Source organism: Lepidochelys olivacea (assembly GCF_965140295.1).
Source record: "Lepidochelys olivacea isolate rLepOli2 genome assembly, chromosome: 7".
In the NCBI taxonomy this organism is placed as follows: domain Eukaryota; kingdom Metazoa; phylum Chordata; order Testudines; family Cheloniidae; genus Lepidochelys; species Lepidochelys olivacea.
The window spans coordinates 77,692,476-77,719,739 of NC_140417.1; the positions used below are offsets into that span (position 1 = coordinate 77,692,476).

At 41.3% G+C, this 27,264-nt stretch overlaps 1 protein-coding gene across 2 annotated transcripts; it reads right to left on the bottom strand.

The window, feature by feature from the left end:
- Positions 1-1,066: 1,066 nt before the first annotated feature.
- Positions 1,067-26,671, bottom strand: TMEM26 (transmembrane protein 26). Of its 2 annotated transcripts, none has more exons than XM_084633783.1 (6): positions 26,299-26,671; positions 19,082-19,160; positions 9,643-9,759; positions 8,904-9,103; positions 7,715-7,791; positions 1,067-5,466 (listed from the first exon to the last, which is right to left on the bottom strand). In XM_084633783.1, the coding sequence occupies exons 1-6, from the start codon at positions 26,487-26,489 to the stop codon at positions 5,051-5,053; spliced, it is 1,080 nt and encodes a 359-aa protein (XP_084489909.1). In that variant the 5' UTR covers positions 26,490-26,671; the 3' UTR covers positions 1,067-5,050. The 2 variants fall into 2 exon arrangements, with proteins under 2 accessions (XP_084489909.1, XP_084489908.1); XM_084633782.1 differs by having other exon boundaries at positions 1,068-5,466; positions 8,904-9,124; positions 26,299-26,669.
- Positions 26,672-27,264: the final 593 nt, after the last annotated feature.

Here is a 27,264-nt window from a genome sequence, read left to right on the forward strand (position 1 = left end):
ACAGTGCAGCCACAGCTCTAACATCCCCCAGAATGTGTTGCTCATTGGAGGGAGACATTAGAAAGTGCAACATCAAGATTGCAGTTTGCAGAATAAAATGGTGTCATGAACTGGAGCAGCTGGTGGTAGTGATGTAGGGACCTTCCTGGAGGAACTAGGTTTACACAGCTGGAAAGGAAAGGTGAGAGACAGGAAGGAAGGCTTTTAGATGGTTTTCTCAGCTGAATTAATGTGAGCCTCAGGATTTGTTCAGACAGACAGGCTGGTGAAGAAGCCATCCAGTCTGGATAATTCCCAACAAGCCTGCTCATCTCTATTGCAGTATTTGAAGTCCATTGGTCAGATTTGGCAAAACACCTTTTACCTGCTACCCTCTGGTCAAGTCGTTCACGGGGCTGAAAGGGTTGCTTTTTTTTTTATGTCGTACTGTTATGCAAACAATGCTATGTAGATGTTCAGGTGAGATAAAAATAAATGTGTAAATGATAGCACAAAACTCGGAATACAGCCTTGTGTGTGTGAAAACGGCTGTGTCCCAATCAACTTACTTTGTATGTGCAAAGGAAGAGCTGCCTTCTGGAAGGTAAATAGAGCAACTCTTTTCCTAATAAAAAAGGAGGACTTGTGGCACCTTAGAGACTAACAAATTTATTTGACCATAAGCTTTCGTGAGCTACAGCTCACTTCATTGGATGCATGTACTGGACTGTATTTTCCACTGCATGCATCCGATGAAGTGAGGTGTAGCTCACGAAAGCTTATGTTCAAATAAATTTGTTAGTCTCTAAGGTACCACAAATACTCCTTTTCTTTTTGCAGATACAGACTAACATGGCTGCTACTCTGAAACCTATCTTTTCCTAATGTTGTTAACTGACACAACCAATCTTTTGTAAATTTAAAGTAAAGAAAAAGACACCAGAGATGCAATAATCTTAGTAATTATTTCAAAAGGGCAGAAAAACTATTCAGAGGGAGTTTTTGTTTTTGGGGAAAGAGCTGATTAAGAAGAGGTCTTATTAAACTAAGCAAACCCACACGGAAGTGATGAATTCCGGAGAGTTTACCAAACATTTGAGCATTTAATTGTTTAGGGGGAGTTACTACATACAGTAGATTTGCATACAGATTGCACAGTGTTTAAGGTTCTCATCTTAACATATAAGATGTTAGGTAATCTCCAGGCTTTTCTGTAACTGTTCTGGAGAGATCTGGAGTTTTCAACAGCAAGTTCATATGTCATAGTAAAATGAAATAAAAGCTGTGTCTTTAATACATTAGTGTGTGCATGTGCACATGAACACACACTTGCTTACACAGATATCTTGCTTCATAAATATTAAAGGTCAAATTCTCTTCAGATACAATGGTGTAAACCTGGAATAACATCAGTGACTTCACTTAGGTGCTCAGATGCTACAATGATGAGGGTGGTATAAGAACCTACATAGCACAGAATTCACTATTATTGCACATGATTTACACTGATATGATTGAGATCAGAATCTGGTCTAAATAATTAATTTAGCATGAGTGGAAAAGAAAAACAGCACATGGAAGATATCATTAATGGAAATACATATGTCGTTGGCTCTCACATAATAAACTGGCAGCTCTCGCTGAGGTAACTGCATTTTATTTGCAAAGTACACTTGGGAATTTTTAAAAAAGTAATTATACATTTTCCTCCATTTCCACCGATTTCCAGAGAACAGTACTTTACAAATACCAACAGAAACAAGTAGAACCAGGTTTCAATACACTTTACAATCATGACTTTTTAAAGGCTCAGGAGCTACAAGCTTATTTGAGCCAGTGTCAAAAGAAAGAGGAATAAATTTCAGCAAAGGAAGAAGGAGGCAGTAAAGATAACTATATAGAATAACCAAAGGACAGCACTGGGAACAACTGTATAAATAACTGTAAATGGTTAGATACATATTCTAAGAGGCAATGTAATAAAATGCTGCTGACTCAGGAAAGAACAGTAGCTAGGGAGAATTTTCTGAACCCTTGCCATTTTAAAAGGCTCATTTTCCAAGTATGAAAGGATAGCTGTAGCTTTTCCTGAATAGAAAACATTACACCTACTGTTCTTCAGATATGCCACAGAGACTGGCTTATCTTCAAGAAAATATAGTCTACCACTTCCATGATGCAAAAATCTGTGCAAGGCTGCAGTATGATGCAGTATTTCTCCCCACCCAGCTGGCAGATTCAGAGAGAGATCAGCTGACTCAAAGGCTGCTGGAAAAACCTCTCATTTGTCTGGTAAGAAACTGGCAGAGGGAAACGGAGGATTCTTGCAAATAAGATCTATTACCATGGCCAAATACTCAGACTAATATAAATTTTTAAATCTCTCTCTCCATGGCCCATTATTGAATTGTACAAGCCAATGTAATTATTCTGCTGCTAACCATGTTCAACCGCAAATAGGAAGATAGACAGCTCATCTTTTAAGTGCCTTGTTTGTCTTTTTAGACTCTCTTTTTGCCTTGCCAAGAGGAGAGGCGGCATTAGAGGACACATCTCTACTATAGCCCGAGGCCAGTGTGAGAAAAGGACCTGTGAGTCAGGTAAAGTTAACAGGGTTGGGATCAGGCCATAAGAGGGGTAGCTTGAAGGCCCCAAATCCTTTTTAAGTCAATGTGAGTTTTGCCAGGACTTGAAAGGAGACAACTGATGAGCAGAAAGATTACTACTACCACAGAATAATCCTGATATTAACTAGGCTCTGTGTCTGATAACCCCTGGAGGCCCTGGGATCTGCTACAGGCCAGTAGCCCAGTAGATAATTTGTTGCTAACTGAGCCTACTCACGTAGATCATGAGTTAAAAACACAAGTCATGCTGTTTGTCATTGCACTAATGAATCTGAGATGATGCCACTGTAAAATCTGTACATTACAGATTAATTAACGCATGCATTTAACATCAATATTTTAATTCCTGTGTATAACAATGAACTGGAAAAAGTTTCAAAAGGAATGTGAACGGTCTAGTCTTAAGTCAAAAGGGCAAAATACAATCTAAGCAACTGATTCGAAATTCACCTCAGTGCTGAAGATTTTAGAGAGAACAGCTGGTTAGCAGCAGCAGTGCTCTAGCTTTTTACCATTAAACCTGAATTAAAATCCCAGAGCAAGCTGTGGCCTAGTCTCCATATGCCAACATCATGAAAACCCCTCAATTAACGAATGGCACTTTCTACTGAAAAGAGGCCCAAGATTAAAAGAGCAGGAGGTGCTGCAGGTTATTACTGAAGTGCACTGTCCTGAATGGAAAGGAACTGTGAAAGACTTCCTGCTTGCAGTATGCCTGGGCACGCTCTTCTTAGATCACCTAAAGTCCTGATCCAGCATTGAGCAAATATCATGGTAACACAGGTCCTCATCGTCATGAGCACTACAAACCTCACAAATATAAACAAAAATATGTTTTGCGGTTTTTTAAACAAATTATTCAAATCTTTTTTTCCTTTAAAAATAATTAAAATCATGTCAGCACTCATAAATGACCCTATAATAATAAGCTAGTGTATGCCTGTTACGAAGGGAAAATTCTCGGGTTTTTTTCTAAAATTTTCATGTATTCCTAACTTCTATAAACAGATTAATCTTTCAGACCACAAAAGATTACATGAGAAGATTTAACTGGAAATTTTCAGTTGAGAAAACTATATCTGTTGGGTCATGTTAAATTTCATACATTTTGTTAATGTTTTTAAATTTAATTAACTTTTCAAAATATGGAAAGTTGTAAAAGCACCTACTATTTGTGTGCAAATATAGTTATTTAGCCAGGTTTTTGGAATCATCGCTCTGATTCTCAAATCCCATTACACCGGTGTAAATCAGGAATAAATCCAATCAAATCAGTGGAGTTACATTGGTGTAACATATGTTTAGGTGAGAAGTGACCTCATGTTATTCACTACTGAACTTCCGCAGAAGCCTCTGCACTGGTGAACATATATTTTTTTTCAGACTTTTTTAAAATGATGCTCAGATACTCAGTAGACCAGATAGCCTCTGAATTGGATACATCAGAGTTTAGGCACTTTATAAAATGCAAACTGAGAGCCAAAGTCCTTTTGCTTGTCTTCTACAAACAATCCCATTGCTTTAAATGGGACTACATGCTTGAGTAAAGTCATAACAATTGCAATTCAAAAAAGACATTTGATGTACTAGCTCACTTTCAAACACTGTGAAATGGAAAAAACTTAAGTATTTTGTGACATTTTTTCATTATTTTGACCATCTCTAATTGTAATAGAAAGATAAGCACCTCTATAGAATATGGCTCATGGCAGAAACATCCTTCACTATAGTGAACTGTAAGGCCAGATTAAAAATGTTTTAGATTTGGTACCAGGCAAGCCCCAAAAACCACTGAGAAAGGACTTCCATGGTTCTGTGTGCTACTCCATGTCATTGGTGCTTTCACTGAATCAAGCCAATAGTGAGGTAACTTCTAAAACAGTTGTTCCTACATTCACTGAAAGGACAATGTTTTGATGTCATAGTGACAGCAGAAACACATTATTTCCATTCAACTTACACTCCTATGCAATTGCCATTGCTGAAGTAATTCTGTGATATATCATTCACCACACTGTTTTTACAGCCTGTCAACTGAAGCAAAGTTACAGGCTCCCCAATTTCAGGTAACTGTCCTGATATGTCTGTCCTTCTGCACAAATACATCTGAGCACATTCTTTAACATAATGCCTCCAAAGACAGTAACCAAGTTTGTTAATGCATCACATACAACTTCAAATCTTGTAGTTCTATAAACTACACCTACCTAATCCCGCTGGATAAATATAATAAGGATGTAGTAGAACCCCCCCACCCCCGCAAATCAACAGGATCAAAAAGTTCTCCTTTCTGTGACATCGCTTCAAAGTCTTCTGGTTTTTAGAACAAAACTTCATTTTGTGGTGGAAGGGAGATGAGTAAGAACCACGATAATACAAACAGGCCAAACCCTTCCAAAAGGCCACAGGAAACAGACGGTGTTGCAGTGAATAAACAGTTGAGTTCACTGATATTCTAATGGGACTGGCGAATCCTCCAGAGGAATAGCAGTGCATTCTCTCATATCAGTATCCGAGTTGCTGGGTGGGAGAGTGGTATCATTAGGCTCACATGGGCAGCAGCTCACTCCTCCTATCCGGCTGCTTGGTGGATACTGCAGAGAAGCACGGAAGTCTAACGATAGCACTATTAGACGGTACAGTTGTAACATCACAACTAAGATATTCTTAGCTGTGAAAAACACCAGCATCTGATTGATTACTTTAAAATAGCTCATCAGTATCAAACGTAAAACGAGGAAAGGGCCATCTTGTATGAAGAGGCTGATTCCAATGTTCCACAGGTCTGCACTGTGTCTGCACAGCAGTAAAGTGGGGACTCTCGTAGATGACACAGATAGTTTACAGCCAATATGTTGCACTGTAAATAAAAGACATGCTGTGTTAATGTAGCACTCTGAAACCTAGACATGAAAGGCTGAAAGGGCAGCTCAGAGGTAGAGTAGATTATTAGTGCACTAAACTATCAACCCTGCAGGTCCAGGTTCAAAATAAAGTATGCCCAGGGCTTGATACAGCAAAGCATGCACTTCCCTCTTAAGAATGTACTTACAGTTAAGTATACACTTAAGTGCTTTGCTGAATAGGGCTTGAAAACAATATGGTCTCACTCCGTCCTTGTTGGACACTTGTCCACATCACACACCCACCATACAGATTTGGTATGACCAGTAACCTCCTTTCAGTGATGGCACATGGCTCACACAGCTGGCCTTGTAGGTTAGGGTTAGGATATACAGGATGGGAGGTATGTACAGTGCTTACAAACAGTATGAATGACTCTAGTCATTGCTATCCATTTCTGGTTTTATGGGTACTAAATCACATGGGTATATCTTAACTTGTATGCACGAGTCTTCCTTAACCTGATGAAAACGTCTCGCTAGCTAACTTAAAATGCTTACAGTGATATTGCACCTGCAAGGCAAGATAATATCTAGGGGTCACTCATGATAAATATGGTTGTCTAACATGAAAAACTTACCGCTGAAATTAGGTTATTTTGTTTAGACTGCATAATTTTTAGATTTAATTAGTATCATAAATCATGACACATTCCGTAGAAGAACTGTATTGTTTGTCTCTTTGGATGTAAATAATTCGGTCAAGAATGGAAAGCAAACCTCTTAGAGCAGCGGAGCATTTCATTTGAATTCATTAGAGAAACAAAAGTTTCTGCATGCAGTTGCTGAATTTTCTATGCACTTGTGCATCATCATCTTGAATCACCCTGCCTTGATGCAGCTGAATGTCATGTGCAGCACTGACATAGCCCTTTGTTACAAAGCACAGTGGTGCAGCCGTAAAAAGTAAAATTTTTGTGTCTCACTCAAACAGCTGTACAGAGGTGTGATCATTACAAACTTACCTTCTTAAATAGAGTTGTCACATATGGTAAATATTTTAAAGAGCATACATATACTCTTTCCTTTAATTTTCCACTGTGAAATGTAGGGAAAGAAACAGAATAGCAATGACAAGGAAAAACCTGGCATACATGTTGCTTCATTTAAATTAATGCTACGATCCTTTAAAGGTATTTGAATGCTTTCTTGAACTAGAGTGGTATTTATTTTTGAAAGAATACATTGTTAGCAAATCTGTATCTGCAAATCTGAATGTGACACATCTTAAAAGCTCCTGCATCAATCTGTAGCATCGAGCTGCTAAAATGAAAAATTAAAACATGGAAATATTGCCTCAACCTTAATATTTAAAAAAGCCTAATATCCTTTGTAAGAAAATGGCTTCAGAAAAAGTCCCAGAAGAAAAAACTGATTGAGCTATTTTATCAATTTTATATAAAAACCTGTTGAAAATAATTCCTGCTTGAGCTGATGGTATACATGAGATGCAGCTGAATTGTAAACTCCCAGAAAAGAGGGGTCAGAATAATAGATGCTGATATAGGGAGATGTCCATTATGCCTCCCTGCACCAGAAAAGCCCTCTCTGCAAGAGGATAAAATCACCCTGAGGTAGGACCACTTGTGATGTTTCTACTACCTCCTTTCCCTGGTGTTCAAGCCAAGGATGAGCAGCGTAATACTTTTATGGTTTCCAGAGAAGCTCTGTGGACTGGAGCCACCAAGTTGGGGAGTGTCTGGCCATGCCCTTTTCTCAGTCAACCATATCCACTTTATGGGCTATGCCGGCCTCATGTTAAGAAGAGGACATCCCAACTCAGGGGCTCTTTGCCATCGTCTACCCCAGTGGGAGCCAGCCTAGTTCCAGGAGTGGCTCTAGCCCCCAGGTTTATAGTTAAGGTTGTGTCAATTTTTCCATTATAATGACACAATCACAGCAGGTGCTCCTATTTAACACATTCAGCAGCAATTCCAGTTTGCCTGGAAACAAACAGTGTATATTAAAGAGATCACAGTTCAGCTTGAAATAAATCTTCCTTCAAAAGAAAGCATACTTATTTTTCTATGCTGATGCTGAGCTTCCTTCGAATAACGCATCATTGTCTCTGTGATGTGAAATGCCGACCAAAAGCCCACAGCATAGTCTTTGGCAGTGGTGTTTACTTTCATTCACATAATGCTGTAAGTGTGCACAGCCCTGAGACATGCTCATCTCTGAAAAAGCTGTTTTGCTGATACTAACCTGCAAGATCAAGTGGAAACTGCAACATACTCCAAGTCCATACACAAAGAATTGCATAAACAAGAGCATGGTTATGCCTAAAAACAAAACAAACAAAAAAAAGTGAGTAACTAATTAAATGAACCCCCAAACTATTTAGAACACTGTCACTTTTAAAAGGATTTGGAGCCCAACAGTACAGCTAGTGGGTTCATGCGTCATTCCAGTGGAATTCTGGAGAAACCTGGGGCAACTCCTGGTGGGAATCCCTACAGTTGGTTTGCATTTTCCACCTGCTTGAGCTGTGTGATTTAGACCAAACCTCAGAGTTAAAACTCAAGAGTGATCAGAGTATGGAAATAAATTCTGAGGCTCAATGAGGAGAAGATGCCCTACCCTTCTGGTGATTTCACATCTTCGTTGAGCTTGAACCATCTTTGTTATGTAGGGAGAGCCTGCCCTGCTGTTAAATAAGTTTTCTGTTACAGGTACAGCTTAGTTGAATAGTGAAAAAAGAATAATGTATGGATATTTTCAGGGACAAAAGTGCCAAGTTCAGTTCCCCATTATCTGTGGGGTCACATTCTTTATGAAAATTCAGATAAGTGAGTATCTCTGAAGATGTTTCTAAATCATGTTAATTATTATTCATCTGAAAATTCACATTGGAAGCAGATTACTCTCTCCTCTCCTATTTTAAAACCTTGTCACCCACTCAGGGAGGAAACCATATCAGGTAACCAAACATGCAACTTGGATAATGAATAGCCACGGCAAACTGTTTGCAAACAACATACAGTCTGAAAAGTATCTGATTTACAAGACAATCAAGATTAGCTTGTGAACAAATCACTAACCAAAGGAGAGGCTCTGTTTGTAATAAATAGTTGGAGTAGCTCTAATTGTATGTATTGTAAACAGTATGTGTTAGTTACTCCATTTTCCTGGTTGTTTGAGTCTTTTCCTTTTGATGAATGTGACATGTTTCATTATGAATAACGTCCTATGAAGCGGATGGGAGCTACTTGTCACCTCCATGGAGGCGCAGAAGAAGATAAAAAGTCCTAGACAGTAACCATCTCTTGACATCTCTGAATAATCCAGTTGCAGCAACCCCAAATTCACACGGATTACAAAACTTGAAATGGAACAAGAAAGTCTTCAGTATAACCTTGGATACAAATGATGTACTTCAGGAAATATTACTTACCTTACATTTTCTACTTCCAAAGTCTCGCTAGTGAATTCAAGTATGTCTGCTGCAGTTCCCACAAACATAAGCAGCAGCTGGGACAACTGATCACGGGTGATTTCACCGCCAATGGGAAGAAGCCATCTCCCTATTATTAGTAGTAGTAGAAAAGTCTGGTGGAGTCCTAGCGTCCATACAGTTTCGCACACTGTGGAGAGCTGGGAGACAAAAACTCTAGCCTATTGCAAAGACCAAAACAACAAGAAAAATACTGTAACAATAGGAACATGAGATGGTCTAGCTATAAAAACTTATCTCCACTGAATGCACCTTCAATTCAATTGATCATGTTAGCTCTTTCTTCAAGCAGAATTAAAGCAAACCTGTTCATGCTGCTGGTGTGACTCACTCAATGGACTGCCAGACCGAGTTGATTTATCTTTCTTTTTCTTCCCTTGTCTCATTGTTCACTTAACTGTTATACTTTGCTCCACTGTAACTCCAAAATTGTTGAACTCAATTTTGTCATTCTTGGGGAGGAAGGAAATCCCTTCAGACTCAGACCAATCCTAGCAACAGCATTTAGAGAACAAGCACCATCTACACCAATGGCTTTTTATAGATGACAATTTTCATCACACCACTTTGCAAAACTGTCCTGTGCAAGGTTCACTACATAGACCCAAAAAGTGCTATCTTATCTCTGTGCCCCTATATATCATAAGGTCTATAGATTGAGTAGAGAAAGGTATCCCACCGACTCAATTATGTGATGATCTGCTCCCTCATTTTTGGGAGTGCTCTCTTTTAATTGATTGAAGTCTTCTCTGTTGCCGATATTCTCCCATGTTTGTTCAGTTTCATTATTGCAAAACTACAATAAACAAAAACATCATACACTCAGAAAACATCATGGGGCTGGAGGAGAATTCTTGAATTTTCACCCAACAACTTCATCCTAGACAGACATCTCCTTCCTTCCATTCCAACATTTAATCTCCCAATTTCCCATTCCTGTTGCCTTAGCCGTACTTGCATTATACTCCAGCAGCAAACTGTAATATGCCACTTGCTCACCCCATTTGCAGAACTTGAGCCTCATTTACATGTTGATCCCAGTCTCAGCAAGCCCACAATGGATGTCACTCCTGAAGCCCAACCTCCTGTGATGGTGTGCTGTGAATTCCAAGCCAACTAGTTCTGAGAGAGCCTGTGGTTCTACCTATTCATGTATTAAAATACTATGTAATGCCAACACTGTACTGCACTTAGTTTTACTTCTGAAGTTTGACTCTGACTTGCTGGATTAGTAAATACAGTATGAGTGTAGGATCCAGACACTGCAGCAGAGTTCTAGTAGTACAGTAAACATTTTTGGTCAGAATCTAGTCAACTGCCTTTTTATTAGCATATTTTAATAAACATATTAGAAACAAGAGAAAAATGACAGGTATCCATTTACTGCCACAACCACTGGTAGCTTTCCCCCCGTCCCCTTGTGTACTATAAGCCTGACCATTTTCTCTTTCTGCATCAGAAAACTCCAATGCAATATCATTTAGAAAGGGAAGGGGTTTCAGTACAACTATCATTTTCCCTTTAGGGCTATGAGTTCTGTGGCTTTCTCTGTGATTATCAATAGTGCCATCCTATTAGTTCATTTATTTCATAATTCACATAAGTTTGAAGGGACCTGCTAGGGAGCCCCTAAATTACTACCCAGTTTTGTAAAACAGAGTATTGTAGATTTTCTATATTGTATGTGGTGTTGAATTTTCTAGTAACTGCCAGTATATTTTAGCAGAATCAAATATGTCTGATATAGGATTTGCATGATCTTAGTGGGTTTGTGTGCCTAACTTTATTGGTCCAGTTCTGCTCATTTGCACTACTTTACATCTGGAGTAATGTAACTGATGTCAGTAGTATTACTTCAGATTTACACCAGTGTAAGCAAAATTTGGCTCCATTCTCTGTAGTTTCATTGTCCAGGAGAGCATCCAAATACTGCAAAAATGACACCTTACAACCTAGTTTGATACAACATATGACCACCTTCTATGCATGGGTGCAAAATCCAGCGTTATCTTAGAAGGATAGATGATTTCTGGGTGTCTGCAATGGGTAGAAAAAAAGACTTTTTACTGAATTAGGAATTTTTTATTTACCCCAAAATCATTGGGTATGTAGAAAAATATCTGTTCACTAACGGTGAAATTCTTCCATTGTTCAGGGGGCTAACACAGCATTCCCCATTTTGAAGACTTAAGTGGTGCATGGGTCTAGTACTGAGGTGAATTTCACTCTAGAACTGGACTCAACACCATTTGCTATATGGTAGGGAAACCTCTGTAAAGTTTTGACTTCACTTCATAATGCAATATGCTGTAGCTCTCTGTAATATGCCACCAATGGTTCCAAAAATATCCAGTCAGGCTCCCTCTGATTAGAAGGTAAATCAGGGTTAAGGCTGACAGCTGCATTCTAATCTGAAGACAGGTGTGGCCTATGCTTTTGCGGGGGGGAGGGGGGAAGAGACTATTTTCAAGACAACTTTCTCTTATCCAGGGGACCTGTCTGTAATTATTCTGGTTGTTTCATTTCTCCTTCCATAAGATCCCTCAGAGGAAGGAAAGATAAACCATTTTTTCTGGCAAGAGGCTATTTATTTCTATCTTCCAAGGAAACTCCTGCTGTAATTGGTGAAATGTCAGGACTAATTAAGAAACAAAGCTATGTGCTGCTGTGTATCCCCTTAGAGCAGAAAAGCACCTCTTTGCACTCTTTGAGTACATACAGCCCTGACAGAATGTAATGAAGGCAAAAAAACCTTGAAGTTACTGAACTTCAGTAAACAAATCCTCATTGCATGGGGCTGCGGTGATTAAAGAAACTACTGTGATGCAGGGAGCAGATATTCAGTGACTCTTATTATTGTCCCTGGAGCAGATTGGATATGATTTTAAAAATCTATCTTCCTAACAATCCCTAAGCATCTCATTTCATTCTACTCAAAAACAAAGCTAATTAGAAAATCAAACTCCTCAGTTATTGAAGACTTTAATCCCATCATATTTCTGCCAGACAGGCCCGGACGATGGTTTTCTAGCATGCTCATCGCATCAGTATAGGAGTTAAGAGTGGGATTCACAAAGGTATGTACAGTAGGCACCTAACTCCCATTGATTTTAATAGAAGTTAGGTGCCTAAATAAGAATCCCACCATAACTTTTTCTGCACCAAACAGACAGTTTTCCAGGGAGTGCTAGGGATCTACATGCTAGTACAAAGGCAACATCTTCAAAAAAATACCTGAATTTGAGGTTCCACTTTTCCCCTTTACTGAGAATGAAGCATAAGTGAAGCACCTCAGGTACCACTGTGCAGTAATTGTGGACAAAAGCTGTAAATAGAGCCCCTTCCCCAATAACCTGGAAATTCAGAAAAAAGCTCTTAGGTTAGCTGTTTGGGTTATTTGTGGTGGAATGGGGGTGGGGAGTTTCACAGGGAGAGAGTTTAACATAAACAAGGGAAAAGAACCATGAATGTTTTGTATCTTATGAGACGGAAGGTAGACAGAGGCATTACTGTGGACATGTGACATGAACAAAACAATGAAACACGAACACAATGTGGTTAAATGAGGAGGCTGCAATTTTATTTAAAGCTATTGTCTAATTGGGTTAATGACTCCAATGTACCCGGGAGGGTTGTTTCCGTACACATCTCAACAGACACCACTGGCCTGGGTGGGACTATAACCTGAGGGTGAGTGTGAAGGCCATGCCCCCTCTACACCCTCAAGCTTGCCAAGGAATGGTGACTAGAAACCAGAGTCACAACACACTTCCTTCCTCCCACTTGGGGTAGGAGCCACAAACTATGCAGGACATAGAGGCTAACCCCACTATGCGTGACTGTGCTCAGGGTCAATGCCCAGGCAACCCACTGGGTTACAGGGAGCTTGAATCAGACTATTTTTAATTTATCTATGGCACTAGAACTGCCAAAGTTGCACTCAGATGCAGAAGGTGGAAGGAAGTGATGGGAGGATAAGAAGCAGCAGCAGCCCCACCACAGTGAAGGAAAGTGGAGAGGAAAAGGAGAGGGAACATGTGGAACAGTGCCTCAGCTGTTCCCACTTGAGAGAGCTCCTCCCTCTCCCCCACCCTAGCAGGTATCTCAGCAGCTCCTGGCACCATCAAACTGCAGCCTGGTGAGCAAGGTGAGAACTGTCATATTGGGGTAGGGATGAGGAAACGGAGACCATACATGCAAAAGCAACTTACTCTGTCCGTATCTATCTGGGTCCCTCTTTCTATTTCTAAAGCTATTTGTGTTTTAATGTGAGCTTTTCTCCCGCAGTGCTGGACTTCTCCTTCTGAAGAATTCTGCCCTGACTTGCACTCCTTAGTCCTTATTCTGGACTAGATGTGAGCAAATAGTGGACACATATATTTGTTAACATGTTCATTTAGTCTGAGTCCTGATTTGATTCAATTACATTTGTGTCTTGTTCTAGCTCAGTTCTCTGGGAATATTTACGAAACTGGTGTGTGTTCACATGGAAGTTTGGGGAAGAGCTGTTCATTTTACAAAGTACGTACAAGCGTGAATGGGAGCATTGGCACTAGAGCTATTCGCCCAGCCCATCTATCCACTATATACATGCAATTATTTAGTGGGAATATGACACTTATTTAGTGGGAAACTCCTGCTGCAATTGGTGAAATGTCAGGAAAAAGAAAATTGAATGTAAAGCCTGGCAGGCAGTGAATAAATCTGGCTTACATCTTTCCTTCTTTGTCAGGAAGGAACTCAACTATTTTTCAGTATTGGATCTATATACGTAGCTAGATGTAATTCTCTTTATTGTGCAAAAAAGGATAGGAAGAAATTTTTAAAATCCTCAAACTTCTTTGGCTAACTTATTTCCTACTTTTTTTCTTCCTAAAATGAGATTCAACATCCCTATGATTTCTTCACATGTTTTTCCTACAGTCAAACCTGAGAGTTACGAACACCTCGGGAATGGAGGTTGTTTGTAACTCTGAACAAAACGTTATGGTTGTTCTTTCAAAAGTTTACAACTGAACGTTGACTTAATACAGCTTTGAACTTTACTATGCAGAAGAAAAACGCTGCTTTCCCTTTATTATTTTAGTAGTTTACATTTAACACAGTACTGTACTATATTTGCTGCTGCTTCTTTTTTTGGTCTCTGCTGCTGCCTGATTATGTACTTCCAGTTCCAAATGAGGTGTGTGGTTGACCGGTCAGTTCATAACTCTGAGGTTCTACTGTATTTATAAACATTAAGTGATCCAATCAAGGACAGAAACCATATCATGATCAGTTATAGGCCAAATTCTAGATTTTAATACTGCAAGGAGTAATTGCTACAGCTTGTGAAAACCCTATAGACTAATTCAGAAAATTCCTTTTGGGATTGCAAACAGTTTGCAAATGGAATTAAGGGCCAACTAATAAACTTTTCACAGTGTCATTTGACCAACTCTATTCTGGACCCACTGCCTCAAGGGGCAGAGTACCCTCAATTGCCACTGACTTCTGTGGGAGTTGAGAGTTTTGAAAACTCCAAGGGAGTGCTCAGTACCTCACAGGATTGGGCCCCCTGAAGCAACAGATGCACCTATGGGGCTATACTGTAAAGAATGAAGTTGATGCTGGAGACCCTCATAGTCTGCTGCTATGGAAATACATGTGATGCTGCCAATTCTGCACTATGACTTGCTTGCAGGATTAAACATGAAGAGAAGCTGGACCGTGACTAGGGCCCTACCAAATTCATGGTCCATTTTGGTCAATTTCAAGGTCATAGGATTTTGAAAAATTGCAAATTTCATGATTTCAAATATTTAAATCTGAAATTTCATGGTGTTGTAATTATAGGGGTCCCGACCCAAAAGAGGGTTGTGGTGGTGGTGGTGGTGGGGGTTGCAAGGTTATTGGAGGGGTGCATCATGGTATTGCCACCATTACTTCTGTGCTGCCTTTAGAGCTGGGTGCCTGGCCAGCAGCTGCCACTCTCCGGCCACCCAGCGCTGAAGGCAGTGCACTAGTGCAGAAGTAAGGATGGCAATACCATGACCGCCCTACAATAATCATGCGACTCCTCCTCCCCCCTCCCTCCCGCCCTGCAACTCCTTTTGGGTCAGGACCCCCAGTTTGAGAAATGCTGGTCTCCCCTGTGAAAGCTGTATAGTAAAGGGTACAAGTACACAAAAGACCAGATTTCATGGTCCACGATGAGTTTTTCACGGCCATGAATTTGATAGGGCCCTACCCATGACATAAGGAGAGGACACTTGTTTAAATATAGTCTTTTGTCTCCCGCAAAAATGTCAGGGCAAGTGATGAAAAAACAAACATTTACTTTATTAGTAGGATGATATATCAAGTTGGATCTAGCATTAAAATCATACTTAAATATACAGAGCAGAGCTGAGCAAACAATTGTTTTTTTAGTTTGGTGGCCAAACTGAAAAATCCAAAATAAAAAATTCATTTCAGGTTAACTCAAAATTGAACTTTTAGATTTTTTTTCTTGCCACAACAAAAAAACCCCAAATTACATTTTTCTTTTGTTTAGATTTTGGGTGTTTTTTACCCCTTCTTAAAGATAAATCTAGCTAAACTTCTACTGAAATATCACTTCAAAATGAAAAGTGAAAATGTTTCATATCAAAAAAGCTAAAACAAAATGTTTTGACACTTCATTTTTTTTCATCTGAAATTATTTGCCATATTCTACCCAAATTTGCAAATAGTTTGTCATCCTAAAGCTGCGTTTTTTAATAAACACATTCATCCACAAAACTTTGCCCATATGTAGTACAAAGCACTAGTTCTGTCCGTGGGGTGGATTTTGGTTGCTTCTTAAACTGTTTAGGGTTGTTTAAAATAAATATTTGGTTGGCACATCTTGTAACTTCTTTTGTACTGAATGGAAATTTACCTTTAACCTGGCTGTTGCTCAAGTACACGTGGAGTATGAGTGAGCTCTCTGTGAGCCTGATTCAAAGCATTGAAGCATGTGTATAAAGTTAAGCATATACTTAAGTCATTCTCTATTCAGCACAGCACTTAAACACATTCTAATGTGGCTTGATCAATTGGGACCTTAAGCTTTAGGAAGAAAACAGGAATGTCTCAAATCTGTGTTTTTACAGATTATAAAATTTGTCAGTTTTCTACCTTGCTATTTAATTCACTGATTTTACTGACTAATTTTTTTTACTCAACATAGTTGAATCTGACTTTATACCATAACTCTCTATTAAAAAAGTGCATCCCAACATGTTTTAAAATCAGAGGTCCTCAAACTGTGGTTGGTGAGCTCCATTCAGGTGTTCTGCAGATAGTTCCCTATAAGGTGCATGCCTGGGCGGCTGCACACAAAAGAATAGTGCTCGCAGGTGTGGCTCCACTAATTAGGTGCCTGGACCCTGGAGAAGACACACATAAGGTGAGGTGGTGGCCTTGGGAGGGAAGAGGGGGCAGTGGGGTGAGAAGAGGGGGTGGGGGGAATTTGGGGTGTGCAGGGCTGCAGCGGCCAGAGAAAGAGGCAACTTTCCCCAGCTCCAGGGCTGTGACTGCTGGGGGAGAGGCCCCCCTCCTTCCCAGCCTCAGCTCATGGGCTGCTGTGGTGGGGGAGAGAGGGAGAGACCCTCCTCCTTCCCAGCCTCAGCTCTGTGGCTGCCGTGACGGGGAAGAGAGGGCACATCCATCGCATTAGACAGGTAAGACTACTGATATTAAAATATGAGTTGTGGGCTTTTATTTCTAGAACAAAAAACATCTATTATTAAGGTTTTTTTTTAAATATATGTAGTACTTTTATCCAAAGCGCTTTACAATAGTTAACTAATGGTTCAAACAACATTTGGAAAGATCATTAAGTGGTCTGCCATGACCCTCAATTTTCAAGTGGTCAGTGGGGAAAAAAAAAGTTTGAGAACCGCAGCTTTAAATAATATAAGGCACTGTCGATATTTCACATATCTGATCTATATACACGTGTGTGTGTGTGTGTATATATATATATATATATATATATATATATATATATATATTAGTTATGCTCATTCCTGTGATACTTATGGAAGCAGAACTTGCATGCCCTTCAGTGGTAGGGGAGTACATATTAAATTATGCCCTAAATAATTACCACTTTTTGGGGGGGAAGGGCTAATGTTTACTTTCAGGGATTCAATCTGAGAGCAAAATCTTTAATAGTATTTACTGCCTCAGTTACCACAAAACCTTTTTATTGTGTATTCAATAAATGTGCTATAGTTGTTGCACAATTGCCTGGTCTTGATCCTTTTATTAAGAAAAGGCACAAGATATTTTATTATAAAGAGTAGTACTTGTGACTCGGTGCTACATTTTGACCTAATTATTAACAAGACTGATGTCCTTCCCTGAGGTCTTGGTTTGAATCCATTAGGTCATATGTACTTTCAGAATCCTCTACCCTTCTCTTCAAGAATAACCTGAACTATTTACTTGATATACTCCCACTTTAATTCAGAGGAGCAGTATATCAATAAAATATAAAGTATGCCATGTTGTAACATCATTCTGGGACATAATCTCCTGCCTTTGACTACAGAATTAGCCTGTTTCTTAGCCCAGAGTTAACAATTACAAATGTTCTCAATATCCACTTTACCTGTTCACAAATGTTTAGGAAGATGTGCCAAACATGAAGACAATAAATTCTTGCTTCTGTGTTTAGAAAGAGCCTCAGGCAATCTCAGTGCAAATGCAATTTTGAATATTTGATAATGTTTCTCTGTGATCTAAATGTTTCAGAGGAGAAAATGAGGCTCTGTATTTGATTAATCAAACTTATTCATTTTCTTTCTATTGCTTTCTGTTAACGATCCTCTCAGGCTCTTCTGAGGAAGTTCTAATGCAACCCTTGGGGCTAAATCCGATCCATGCTAAGCCCCATTGTGCCACTCTGGCAGTGCTAAGGGGACTTAAATATGCTCTAAGTGGGGAGATGACAATCATCCAACACTGAGGAATCATCAGCTGATTAAGAGCTGGCTGATTTAGCCTTGTTCTATGCTCTGTTGTTCCCCCCTACCTGGCATAGGGGGTGCATCAAAGATAAGAGGGAACCTTAATGCTGCTCTGAACTATACTGACTAGGGCTGGAGCTGGCATAGAATTGGCTTTAGGATTGGAAAGCTGCAGTTGACTCATTTGCAGCTTCCCCCACCCACTCACAACTACCCCTAGCTCTTCCTTGGTGCAGCTGAGGATTCCACTCTTGAAATGGAACGTTCTCCTAATCCTCATGAATAACAAGAGGACTCAGCCTTAATAGAACACCTTTAATCCAGGGATTTCAAAATGTTTTACAAAAAGGGGTAAGTATAAGTATCTTTTTTTTAAAAGAGAAAATAAAGCATAGATAAAAGTGGCTTTCCAAAAGTCACAAAGGGAATCAACAGCAGAGCTAGGACTAGAATCCAGCTTTCCTGCAGGCAGGCCCTGTCCCTGTCTGCTTCATCACATGTGTAGTAGCTCTGGAGACTGGCTCCATTATTTAATCAGAAAGCACAGAAGTCAGTACATCTCTGGTCAGAGGGCCAGCAGGAGGCCTATGCATCACTTAACTACTTAAACCCTCAAATAGGGATAAAGTGGGACAAAGGGGGTGAATACCATCCATCAGGAGTACAGGGTTGACAGTGACTATGTAATCTTCCTAACAATAGTGGGCAAATATGCCTCAACCTTGACTTAGGTGGGACCATGGTACCTGTCTGCTAAGAACTGGACTGGAACCAGTACTGTATTTTACCTAAGCCACCAAGCAGCTATCTGACAGTAACGCCATTGCCAGCCTAAGTTGGGTTCAGACCAGTAACCTAGAGGTGCATGGCTGTATATCATTTATCTTGATACTTCCAGTCCCATTCCCATCAGCAGAATACCAAAGAGATTGGTCTCAGTCAGCCTGGCAAGTAGTGAGTTTCATTAAATCAAATGTAATGAAGTGCTGCCAATTCAACATTACCAAAAGATGTTACTAGAGTTGGAGCTGGATTGGTAGAGTCTCCAGAGAATGGAATGAAGAATAGGAATAAGACCTGGCAGACTATGAATAAAGGAATCAGTTTCCAGATATTTCCTTCAAGGACCACAAGAAATACCTGAGTTTCACGATGAGTTTCCAGTAGCCATAATGATGGTACTGTGCTAATCAGATATAAAAATATTGCTGGAGAAAACCTGTGAAGAAAACAAAAAGATAGCTTAGGTTACAACACTGTATGAGCACCACATATATCCTACCATTTTCTGAGTGGAACATTCAGAATGTTACTTTTCAGTGTGAACTGTATTTAATAAGTGTTTTGTGAGTTCTGCCATATGGAATACAAAAGGGAGGGGTAACTGCAACCAACACTTTAACAGCTGCCATTCTCACTGAATTCCTAAGGCAATCAATACATGTATGTCTTAATACTGGTTTACTAGTAAACTTCTCAAAGATTAGGTTTGTTTAAAAACCTTTTTCAAAAACAAAATGAAAGTTTCTCTTTTAATTCATGTATTTTGCCCACTCAGTTCTGCATGGAAATGGGTATATAAAAATCTCTTGCGGAAGGCCCTCTTTCTGATCTCAACCATTGGTGTAAATCAGGAGTCACTCCACTGAGTTACACACGGACTCTGATCTCAAACTACTTTTACACCTGTGTAAGTACAAGGGTAGAAATATCCTGAACCAAAACAAATGTGTCCTCCCCAAAGAAACCTTTAACATGGACTAAAACTGTTTATAAAGACACTGGCCAGATATGCATGTCACTCACACTGAAAGTTCTGTAACCTTGTTTGTTACATCTACATAGAGTGCTTCTGCGGGCACAGGCTGAAATTGTGGAAAAGCAGCATCACTTGCCCCATAACCTCAGCCGTGCAGAACACAATGCCATCCACAGCCTCAGAAACAACTCTGACATCATAATCAAAAAGGCTGACAAAGGAGGTGCTGTCCTCATCATGAATAGGTCGGAATATGAACAAGAGGCTGCTAGGCAGCTCTCCAACACCACTTTCTACAAGCCATTACCTCTGATCTCACCTACACCATTTGCTCAAGAAACTCCCTGAAAAAGCACAAAAACAAATCCGCACAAATCCGGTCGGGGTTCCAGGGGTATTCTATCTGCTATCCAAGATCCATAAACCTGGAAATCCTGGACACCCCATCATCCCAGGCATTGGCACCTTGACAGCAGGATTGTCTGGCTATGTAGACTCCCTCCTCAGGCCCTACGCTACTAGCACTCCCAGCTATCTTTGAGACACCACTGACTTCCTGAAGAAACTACAATCCATCGGTCATCTTCCTGAAAAGACCATCCTGGCCACTATGGATGTAGAAGCCCTCTACACCAACATTCCAAACAAAGTTGGACTACAAGCCATCAGGAACAGTACCCCCGATAATGTCACGGCAAACCTGGCGGCTGAACTTTGACTTTGTCCTCACCCATAACTATTGCACATTTGGGGACAATGTGTACCTTCAAAGCAGCGGCACTGCTATGGGTACCCGCATGGCCCCACAGTATGCCAACATTTTTATGGCTGACTTAGAACAACGCTTCTTCAGCTCTCGTCCCCTAATGCCCCTACTCTACTTGCGCTATATTGGTGACATCTTCATCATCTGGACCCATGGAAAAGAAGGCCTTGAGGAATTCCACCATGATTTCAACAATTTCCATCCCACCATCAACCTCAGCCTGGACCAGTCCACACAAGAGATCCACTTCCTGGACACTATGGTGCTAATAAGTGATGGTGACAAACACCACCCTATACCGGAAACCTACTGACCGCTATACTTACCGACATGCCTCCAGCTTTCATCCAGACCACACCACACGATCCATTGTCTACAGCCAAGCTCTAAGATACAACCACATTTGCTTCAACCCCTCAGACAGAGAAAAACACCTACAAGATCTCTATCAAGCATTCTTACAACTACAATACCCACCTGCTGAAGTGAAGAAACAGGTTGACAGAGCCAGAAGAGTACCCAGAAGTTACCTACTACAGGACAGGCTCAACAAAGAAAACAACAGAACGCCGCTAGCCATCACCTTCAGCCCCCAACTAAAACCTCTCCAACGCATCATCGAGGATCTACAACCTATCCTGAAGGACAACCCATCACTCTCACAGATCTTGGGAGACAGGCCAGTCCTTGCTTACAGACAGCCCCCCAACCTGAAGCAAATACTCACCAGCAACCACACAACAGAACCACTAACCCAGGAACCTAACCTTGCAACAAAGCCCGTTGCCAACTGTCCACATATCTCTTCAGGGGACACCATCATAGGACCTAATCACATCAGCCACACTATCAGAGGCTCGTTCACCTGTACATCTGCCAATGTGATATATTCCATCATGTGCCAGCAATGCCCCTCTGCCATGTACATTGGTCAAACCGGATAGTCTCTACGTCAAAGAATAAATGGACACAAATCAGACGTCAAGACTTATTCAAAAACCAGTTGCAGAACAATTCAATCTCTTTGGTCACTCGATTACAGACCTAAAAGTTGCAATTCTTCAACAAAAAACCTTCAAAAAACAGACTCCAACGAGATACTGCTGAATTGGAATTAATTTGCAAACTGGATACAATTAACTTAGGCTTGAATAGAGACTGGGAGTGCATGGGTCATTACACAAAGTTAAAACTATTTCCCCATGTTTATTCCCATCCCCCCCCCGCCTCCACTCCCCACTGTTCCTCAGACGTTCTTGTCAACTGCTGGAAATGGCCCAGCTTCATTTATCACTACAAAAGGTTTTCCACCCCCCACCCCGCTCTCCTGCTGGTAATAGTTCACCTTAAGTGATCACTCTCGTTACAATGTGTATGGTAACACCCATTGTTTCATGTTCTCTATGTATATAAATCTCCCCACTGTATTTTCCACTGAATGCATCCGATGAAGTGAGCTGTAGCTCACGAAAGCTTATGCTCAAATAAATGTTAGTCTCTAAGGTGCCACAAATTCTCCTTTTCTTGTGGATCTCTCTGTTTTCTCTATCACTTTGTGTCACCTCTGCTTGCTTTGATGACACTTGTGGCATTCAGCTTCTTGAACTGGCCATGTTTTCCAAGAACGCTGAGGAATTTTATCATACCATCTACGCACACTTCTCCCTTTTTTTGGTTCTTGTGTTTGTTGCTACGGTTTCCCAGTAAAATGCAAGTCAATACTTTCTTCATAGTCATTTTTTGGACCAGGAGTTAGGTCCGACGTTGTTGTTTTGAATGAGCCTGATCCAAAGCCTCATGAAGGGATTGGAGTCTTTTCATTGACTTCCGGGGGCACTGATTCCAACCCTAGGAATCTAATCCTACTCCCATTAAAATTAATGACAAAACTCCCCTTGACTTCATGGGTGAAGGAGAAGCCTGAGGAAACTTACTTGGTTATCAGTACTCCTGATTACTAAATCCTGAAGTCACATGAAACTGCTTGAAACAGCCTTAACTATCTTTTCTCCATGATGATGTGACAGCAAAATTAAAGATATAATAGGAAACATTAGCCCCTCTACTACACTTTTGTTAAGGTATTTCCCTAATGCAGCCTTTTTTCGCTCAAATTGATTTTGTGGTGACAGCCCCTCACCTTCTGTTGCTCTGAAATTTAAGTGGTCTTGCTACAGCTGCTCAGTTTTCTGGCTTGTAGTCAGTCCAGCTGCTCCACCCACAGTCTGAGCTCTACCCCCTTGTGACATCAAAATGAGATTGTGTGCAGATCTTCACAATATGACCAGTTCCAAATAAATTGGTTAGTCTCTAAGGTGCCACAAGTCCTCCTTTTCTTTTTGCGAATACAGACTAACACGGCTGTTACTCTGAAACCATTTTTTTCTTTGATGCTTTGGTCAGCAGTGAAATAGTTAACAATGTTCTCACTTAAATAATCATGGTTAGATTTCATAGTTAACACAGATTGAGACGAGCAGAGCTATTGTTTCAGGATTTCTGCAGACATCACTCCACTAATTTACATTTTAAAAGTTAGAAGGATTATTTTTGCAGCTATAAGGGCTAAAGATTTTGGGCATAGGGGCTAAACTAAAGTTTATTTTCTGGAGCAAGAGAGCTGCCAGAGAAAAGTACCAGTTTTCTGAACTGCCATAAAATGGCTCAATCAAACGCCCAATGCTACTGCCTTCAAAACTACCCAGTTACTCCTTGGTTTTTTAAATGTATTTATTTTTTTACTTCATTTCAATGTCATTGATTCAATTTTTTTTAAAGTTAGATCATTTCAGAAGAGAGCAAAATAAGGCCTGGTCTACACTTAAATAGATAAACCTAGCTATGTCCCTCAGGGCTGGGAAAAATATTGCGCTCCAAGCACTGTCGTTAGGTCAACTTAATCCCTGGTATAGATGCAGCTAGAAGACTGATGGAAGTGTAGTCATATCTTGAGAGTGAAGTAGTTCTAATTTCCACCCTAGAAACATGAAGCGGGTATAAAATGGAAAACAACTAGTATATTTGACAATCTTAGCCAGAGACATGATGGCTACCTATCTTTCCTGTAAGACAAGGTGGATGAGATAATATCTTTTATTGGACCAATTTCTGTTGGTGAGAGTAACAAGCTTTTGAGCCACAGACAGCTGCTCTTCTGATCTGGGAAAGGTACTCTCAGTGACACAGCTAAATGCAAGGTGGAGCAGAGTGTTTGGCATAGGCAGTTAGCGGATATTCTAAGGGACTGTTTAGGTAAAGCGGTCCATTAACACCTCTGCAGTCATAGGACAAAAAGAGAGTGTTAGTGGCATAGGCACCGACTCCATGGGTGCTCTAGGGCTGGAGCACCCATGGAAAAAAATTAGCGGGTGTTTAGCACCCAGTGGCAGCCAAGCTTCCCCCCTCCTGCTGTGCTTCCCACCTGCTGGGGGCCCCACTGATCAACTCTTCCCCGTTCCCCCCAGTGCTTCCGGCCCACTGCAATCAGTTGTTTCGCAGTGTGCAGGAGGCACTGGGAGGGATGGGGAGAAGCAGGGATGGGGCGCACTCGGAGGAGGGGGTGGGAAAAGGCAGGGGTGGGGCGGGGCAAGGTGAGGCGGGGTTGGGGCTTGGAGGAAGGGGTGGAGTGGGGGCGAGCCTGGAATGGAGCAGGGGTCGAGCACCTCCCTGGTAGAAAGAAAAAGAAATATCTAGACACCTTCTTGTTATCAGGCTTGATCTTACTCCCAGTGAAGTCACAGAGTGCAGGATTGGGTCCAGTTTTTAAAAAACATTTCTGCAGGATTGCTCTAGCTCCTGAGTAAATTTGTTTTCAAGACTTTTTACTGACCTCTGTTGAATCCGAACTTATTTGCACAGCTAAAACTATTCTTTGAATTTTCTGAAAACAGATGTGCAAAATATTCCTCTGCATAGCTGCTGATGTTGACAAAAATAGGATGTTCTGACACTGCTTCTTTATAATAAACATGTATTTTGATTCCTATAATTACTAAACAGTTACTGCATTATTTAAAAAGTACAAGACGCGTTAGTACTAGGAGGATATTTGAGTTTAGACTGTGAAAATTTTGTGGCTTGCCTCACAATATTTTGGATTTTTATAACATTTCACACAATGGTGTCAGCATTTATTATCATAAAACTATCTCTCTTTTTTTACCTGTTTGTTTACTTTCAGGGACATGTGGCTTGAGTTTCTACAAACGGAAGATCTATAATAATACTGGCAGATGCAAAAACTTTACCTCTGCTTATATAGAGCTGTTGATTTGGCTCACTCTTTAGATCAGGGGTGGGCAAACTACAGCCCACAGGCCGAATCCAGCCTGTCAGGGATTGCCACCCTTATGGCCCCATGGGCCAACAGCACTCCTGGAAGCGGCTGGCACCACGTCCCTGTGGCCCTGGGGGCGGGAGGAGAGGGGCAGAGGGCTTTGCGTGCTGCCCTCGCCTGCAGGCACCGCCCCCCACAGCTCCCATTGGCCGGGAATGGGGAACCACAGCCAATGGGAGCTTCGGGGAAGGTACTCACAGGCGAGGGCGGCGTGTGGAGCCCTCTGCCCTGCCTTACCACAGGAGGCACAGGGATGTGGTGCTGTCCTCTTCCGGGACTGGTGCTGGGCCAGAGCAGGCAGGGAGCCTGCCCTGGCCCCGGTATGCACTGCTGCCACCCTGGAGCCGCTCCAGGTAAGCGGCACCAGGCCAGAGCCCGCATCCCTCCTGCACCCGAACCCCCTGCCCTGAGCCCCCTCCCACACTCTGCACACCCTCATACACCCCGTACCCCTCCTCTGCCCCAACCCCTTGCCCTGAGCCCCTTCCTGCACACCGCTTCCACACTCCAACCCCCTGCTCCAGCCCTACATGCAATTTCCCCATCCAGATGTGGCCCTCGGGCCAAAAAGTTTGCCCACCCCTGCTTTAGATTAATGAATCACATGGGATATGGACAGAAGCAAAGTAATCCTGTTTGTGTGAGCACTTTCTAAACACATGTAAAACCCTCGTCCTTGGGCAAACTGTGGTATGTTTTTAAGGAATCTTTGTCTCTCACCCACATTCATTTATATTGAAACATTTTCAATGCAGTAGCTCCCATATTTAACTTCAGACCGATTAGAAACTGAAATACTGAGCAGAATCTACAGCATACCAAGCCAGTGGCTTGTACACATCTTTATTTGTTGATTGTCAGTTCAGGGTAATCATTGTTGCAGCCAGCACTGATGAGGAATAATGTTCCAGGAAAACTCTGGCTATCAGTGAGACTAGCAGAAGGAGGAGGTTGCTGGAACTATAGCATGGAGCAGCCTGCTTTCTCTGGGATTTTTGCCCTATGCACAGTTGCTACCTGACAAGCTGTTGCTCACAAAGCACCCAGATTTTCTATCTGTGCAGATTATAGCAAAATCTAAAGGAGTTATGTAGTTTTTCTTCCTAGCTATTTCAGCACTCTAGATCAGCAGCACTAGAACAAAAATGCCTTGCATGAAACTCTCACATTTTCCAATGCTTTCCCTGAGAAAAGTTTGATCTCCAAAGAGCCTGATGCAAACTACCCTTTTAAAAAGCTCGTTGGGATTTTGCAGTGGCTTGTCCAGAACCCTACTGCCCCCCCAAATCCCATCTACAAACCTACTGTAGTAATTGATGCAAATATTTCTGAAATCTCAACACAGACAAAGCAAGAACAGCTTATGTAGCAGAGCTAAAGTGAGTCCCAGCTCTGAAATAAAATAGCAACCCAGCTACAGTGAGCCTCAGATCTGCAATAAGTGTATATGCAAAGAGCCAAAAGACACCCTGAAGGAGCCAAAGGGATATGCTCACCATTTGTAGCCTTTGCCTTGCTTAAACTTGAGGGTGAGCCCAGTTTCCAGGCACAGGAGGAGGTTGAGCAATGCCAGCAGCCAGAACTTGGGTTCCTTCTTCACTTCAGTCACCCTCCAAACCCCGATCAGAGAGTGTAGAACAAAGAGCAGCCTTGTAACCAGGGCATTGAGCAGCACCAGCAGCTCCATTCTCAGCTGGCCCCCCCACCCCCTCTCCCAGTACTGCGGGGGCCCAGTGCCTTTTACAGGCGATGGGAAGTTTCCCTGGGAATAGCTGATATGTGTATGCACCACAAGCAAACAGACATTTCCTCTTGTTCCATCTCGACAAAGGGGCCCAGTATAACAAAAAAAACTGCATTGCCCCTCCCCCAGACTTCCTGAAAACTCTTTAAAAAAAATCAAAACCAGGCTTTTAAATTATAGTGCTGTCCAATGCAGGACTCCACACAGCACTGGCTGATCTCATTGAGTCACAGGCACATAAAGGATTCCTTTCTCCCCTCCACCCCCATCCTCCAGTCAGTGACTAGAAAAGTTATAGATTTGCATCTGATGGGGTTTTTTTTCATCCCTTTGCTTTCATCCCTTTTCTCCATTTGCTGCTGTTGTTTCATTTTATATCAAAGGGCAAAAGACGTTAGAAAAATTACCAGTTGAATCACCTTCTGTAGTTGGAGTTGTACAACCTGCCCCCCACCCTCTTTCCTGATAAACATTGCTTTAGCAAAATAATTTCAGTACGCTGACAAAGCAGCTAAAGGAAGAATATACAGAACTTGAGCTAAAATCTGGGCTGACTTTCTAGCCTTACCTCATGCCATTAGGGAGAAATAGAAAAATACACAAAAGTCTGAATGTTGTGCCAGTTAACTCTGAATATCCTTGCTTTTGCTTGTTCCTTGAACTTCCATAGAAATAGTATGTAAAGTGAAGTGGCTTTAATGTACACGGTAAACTTTCT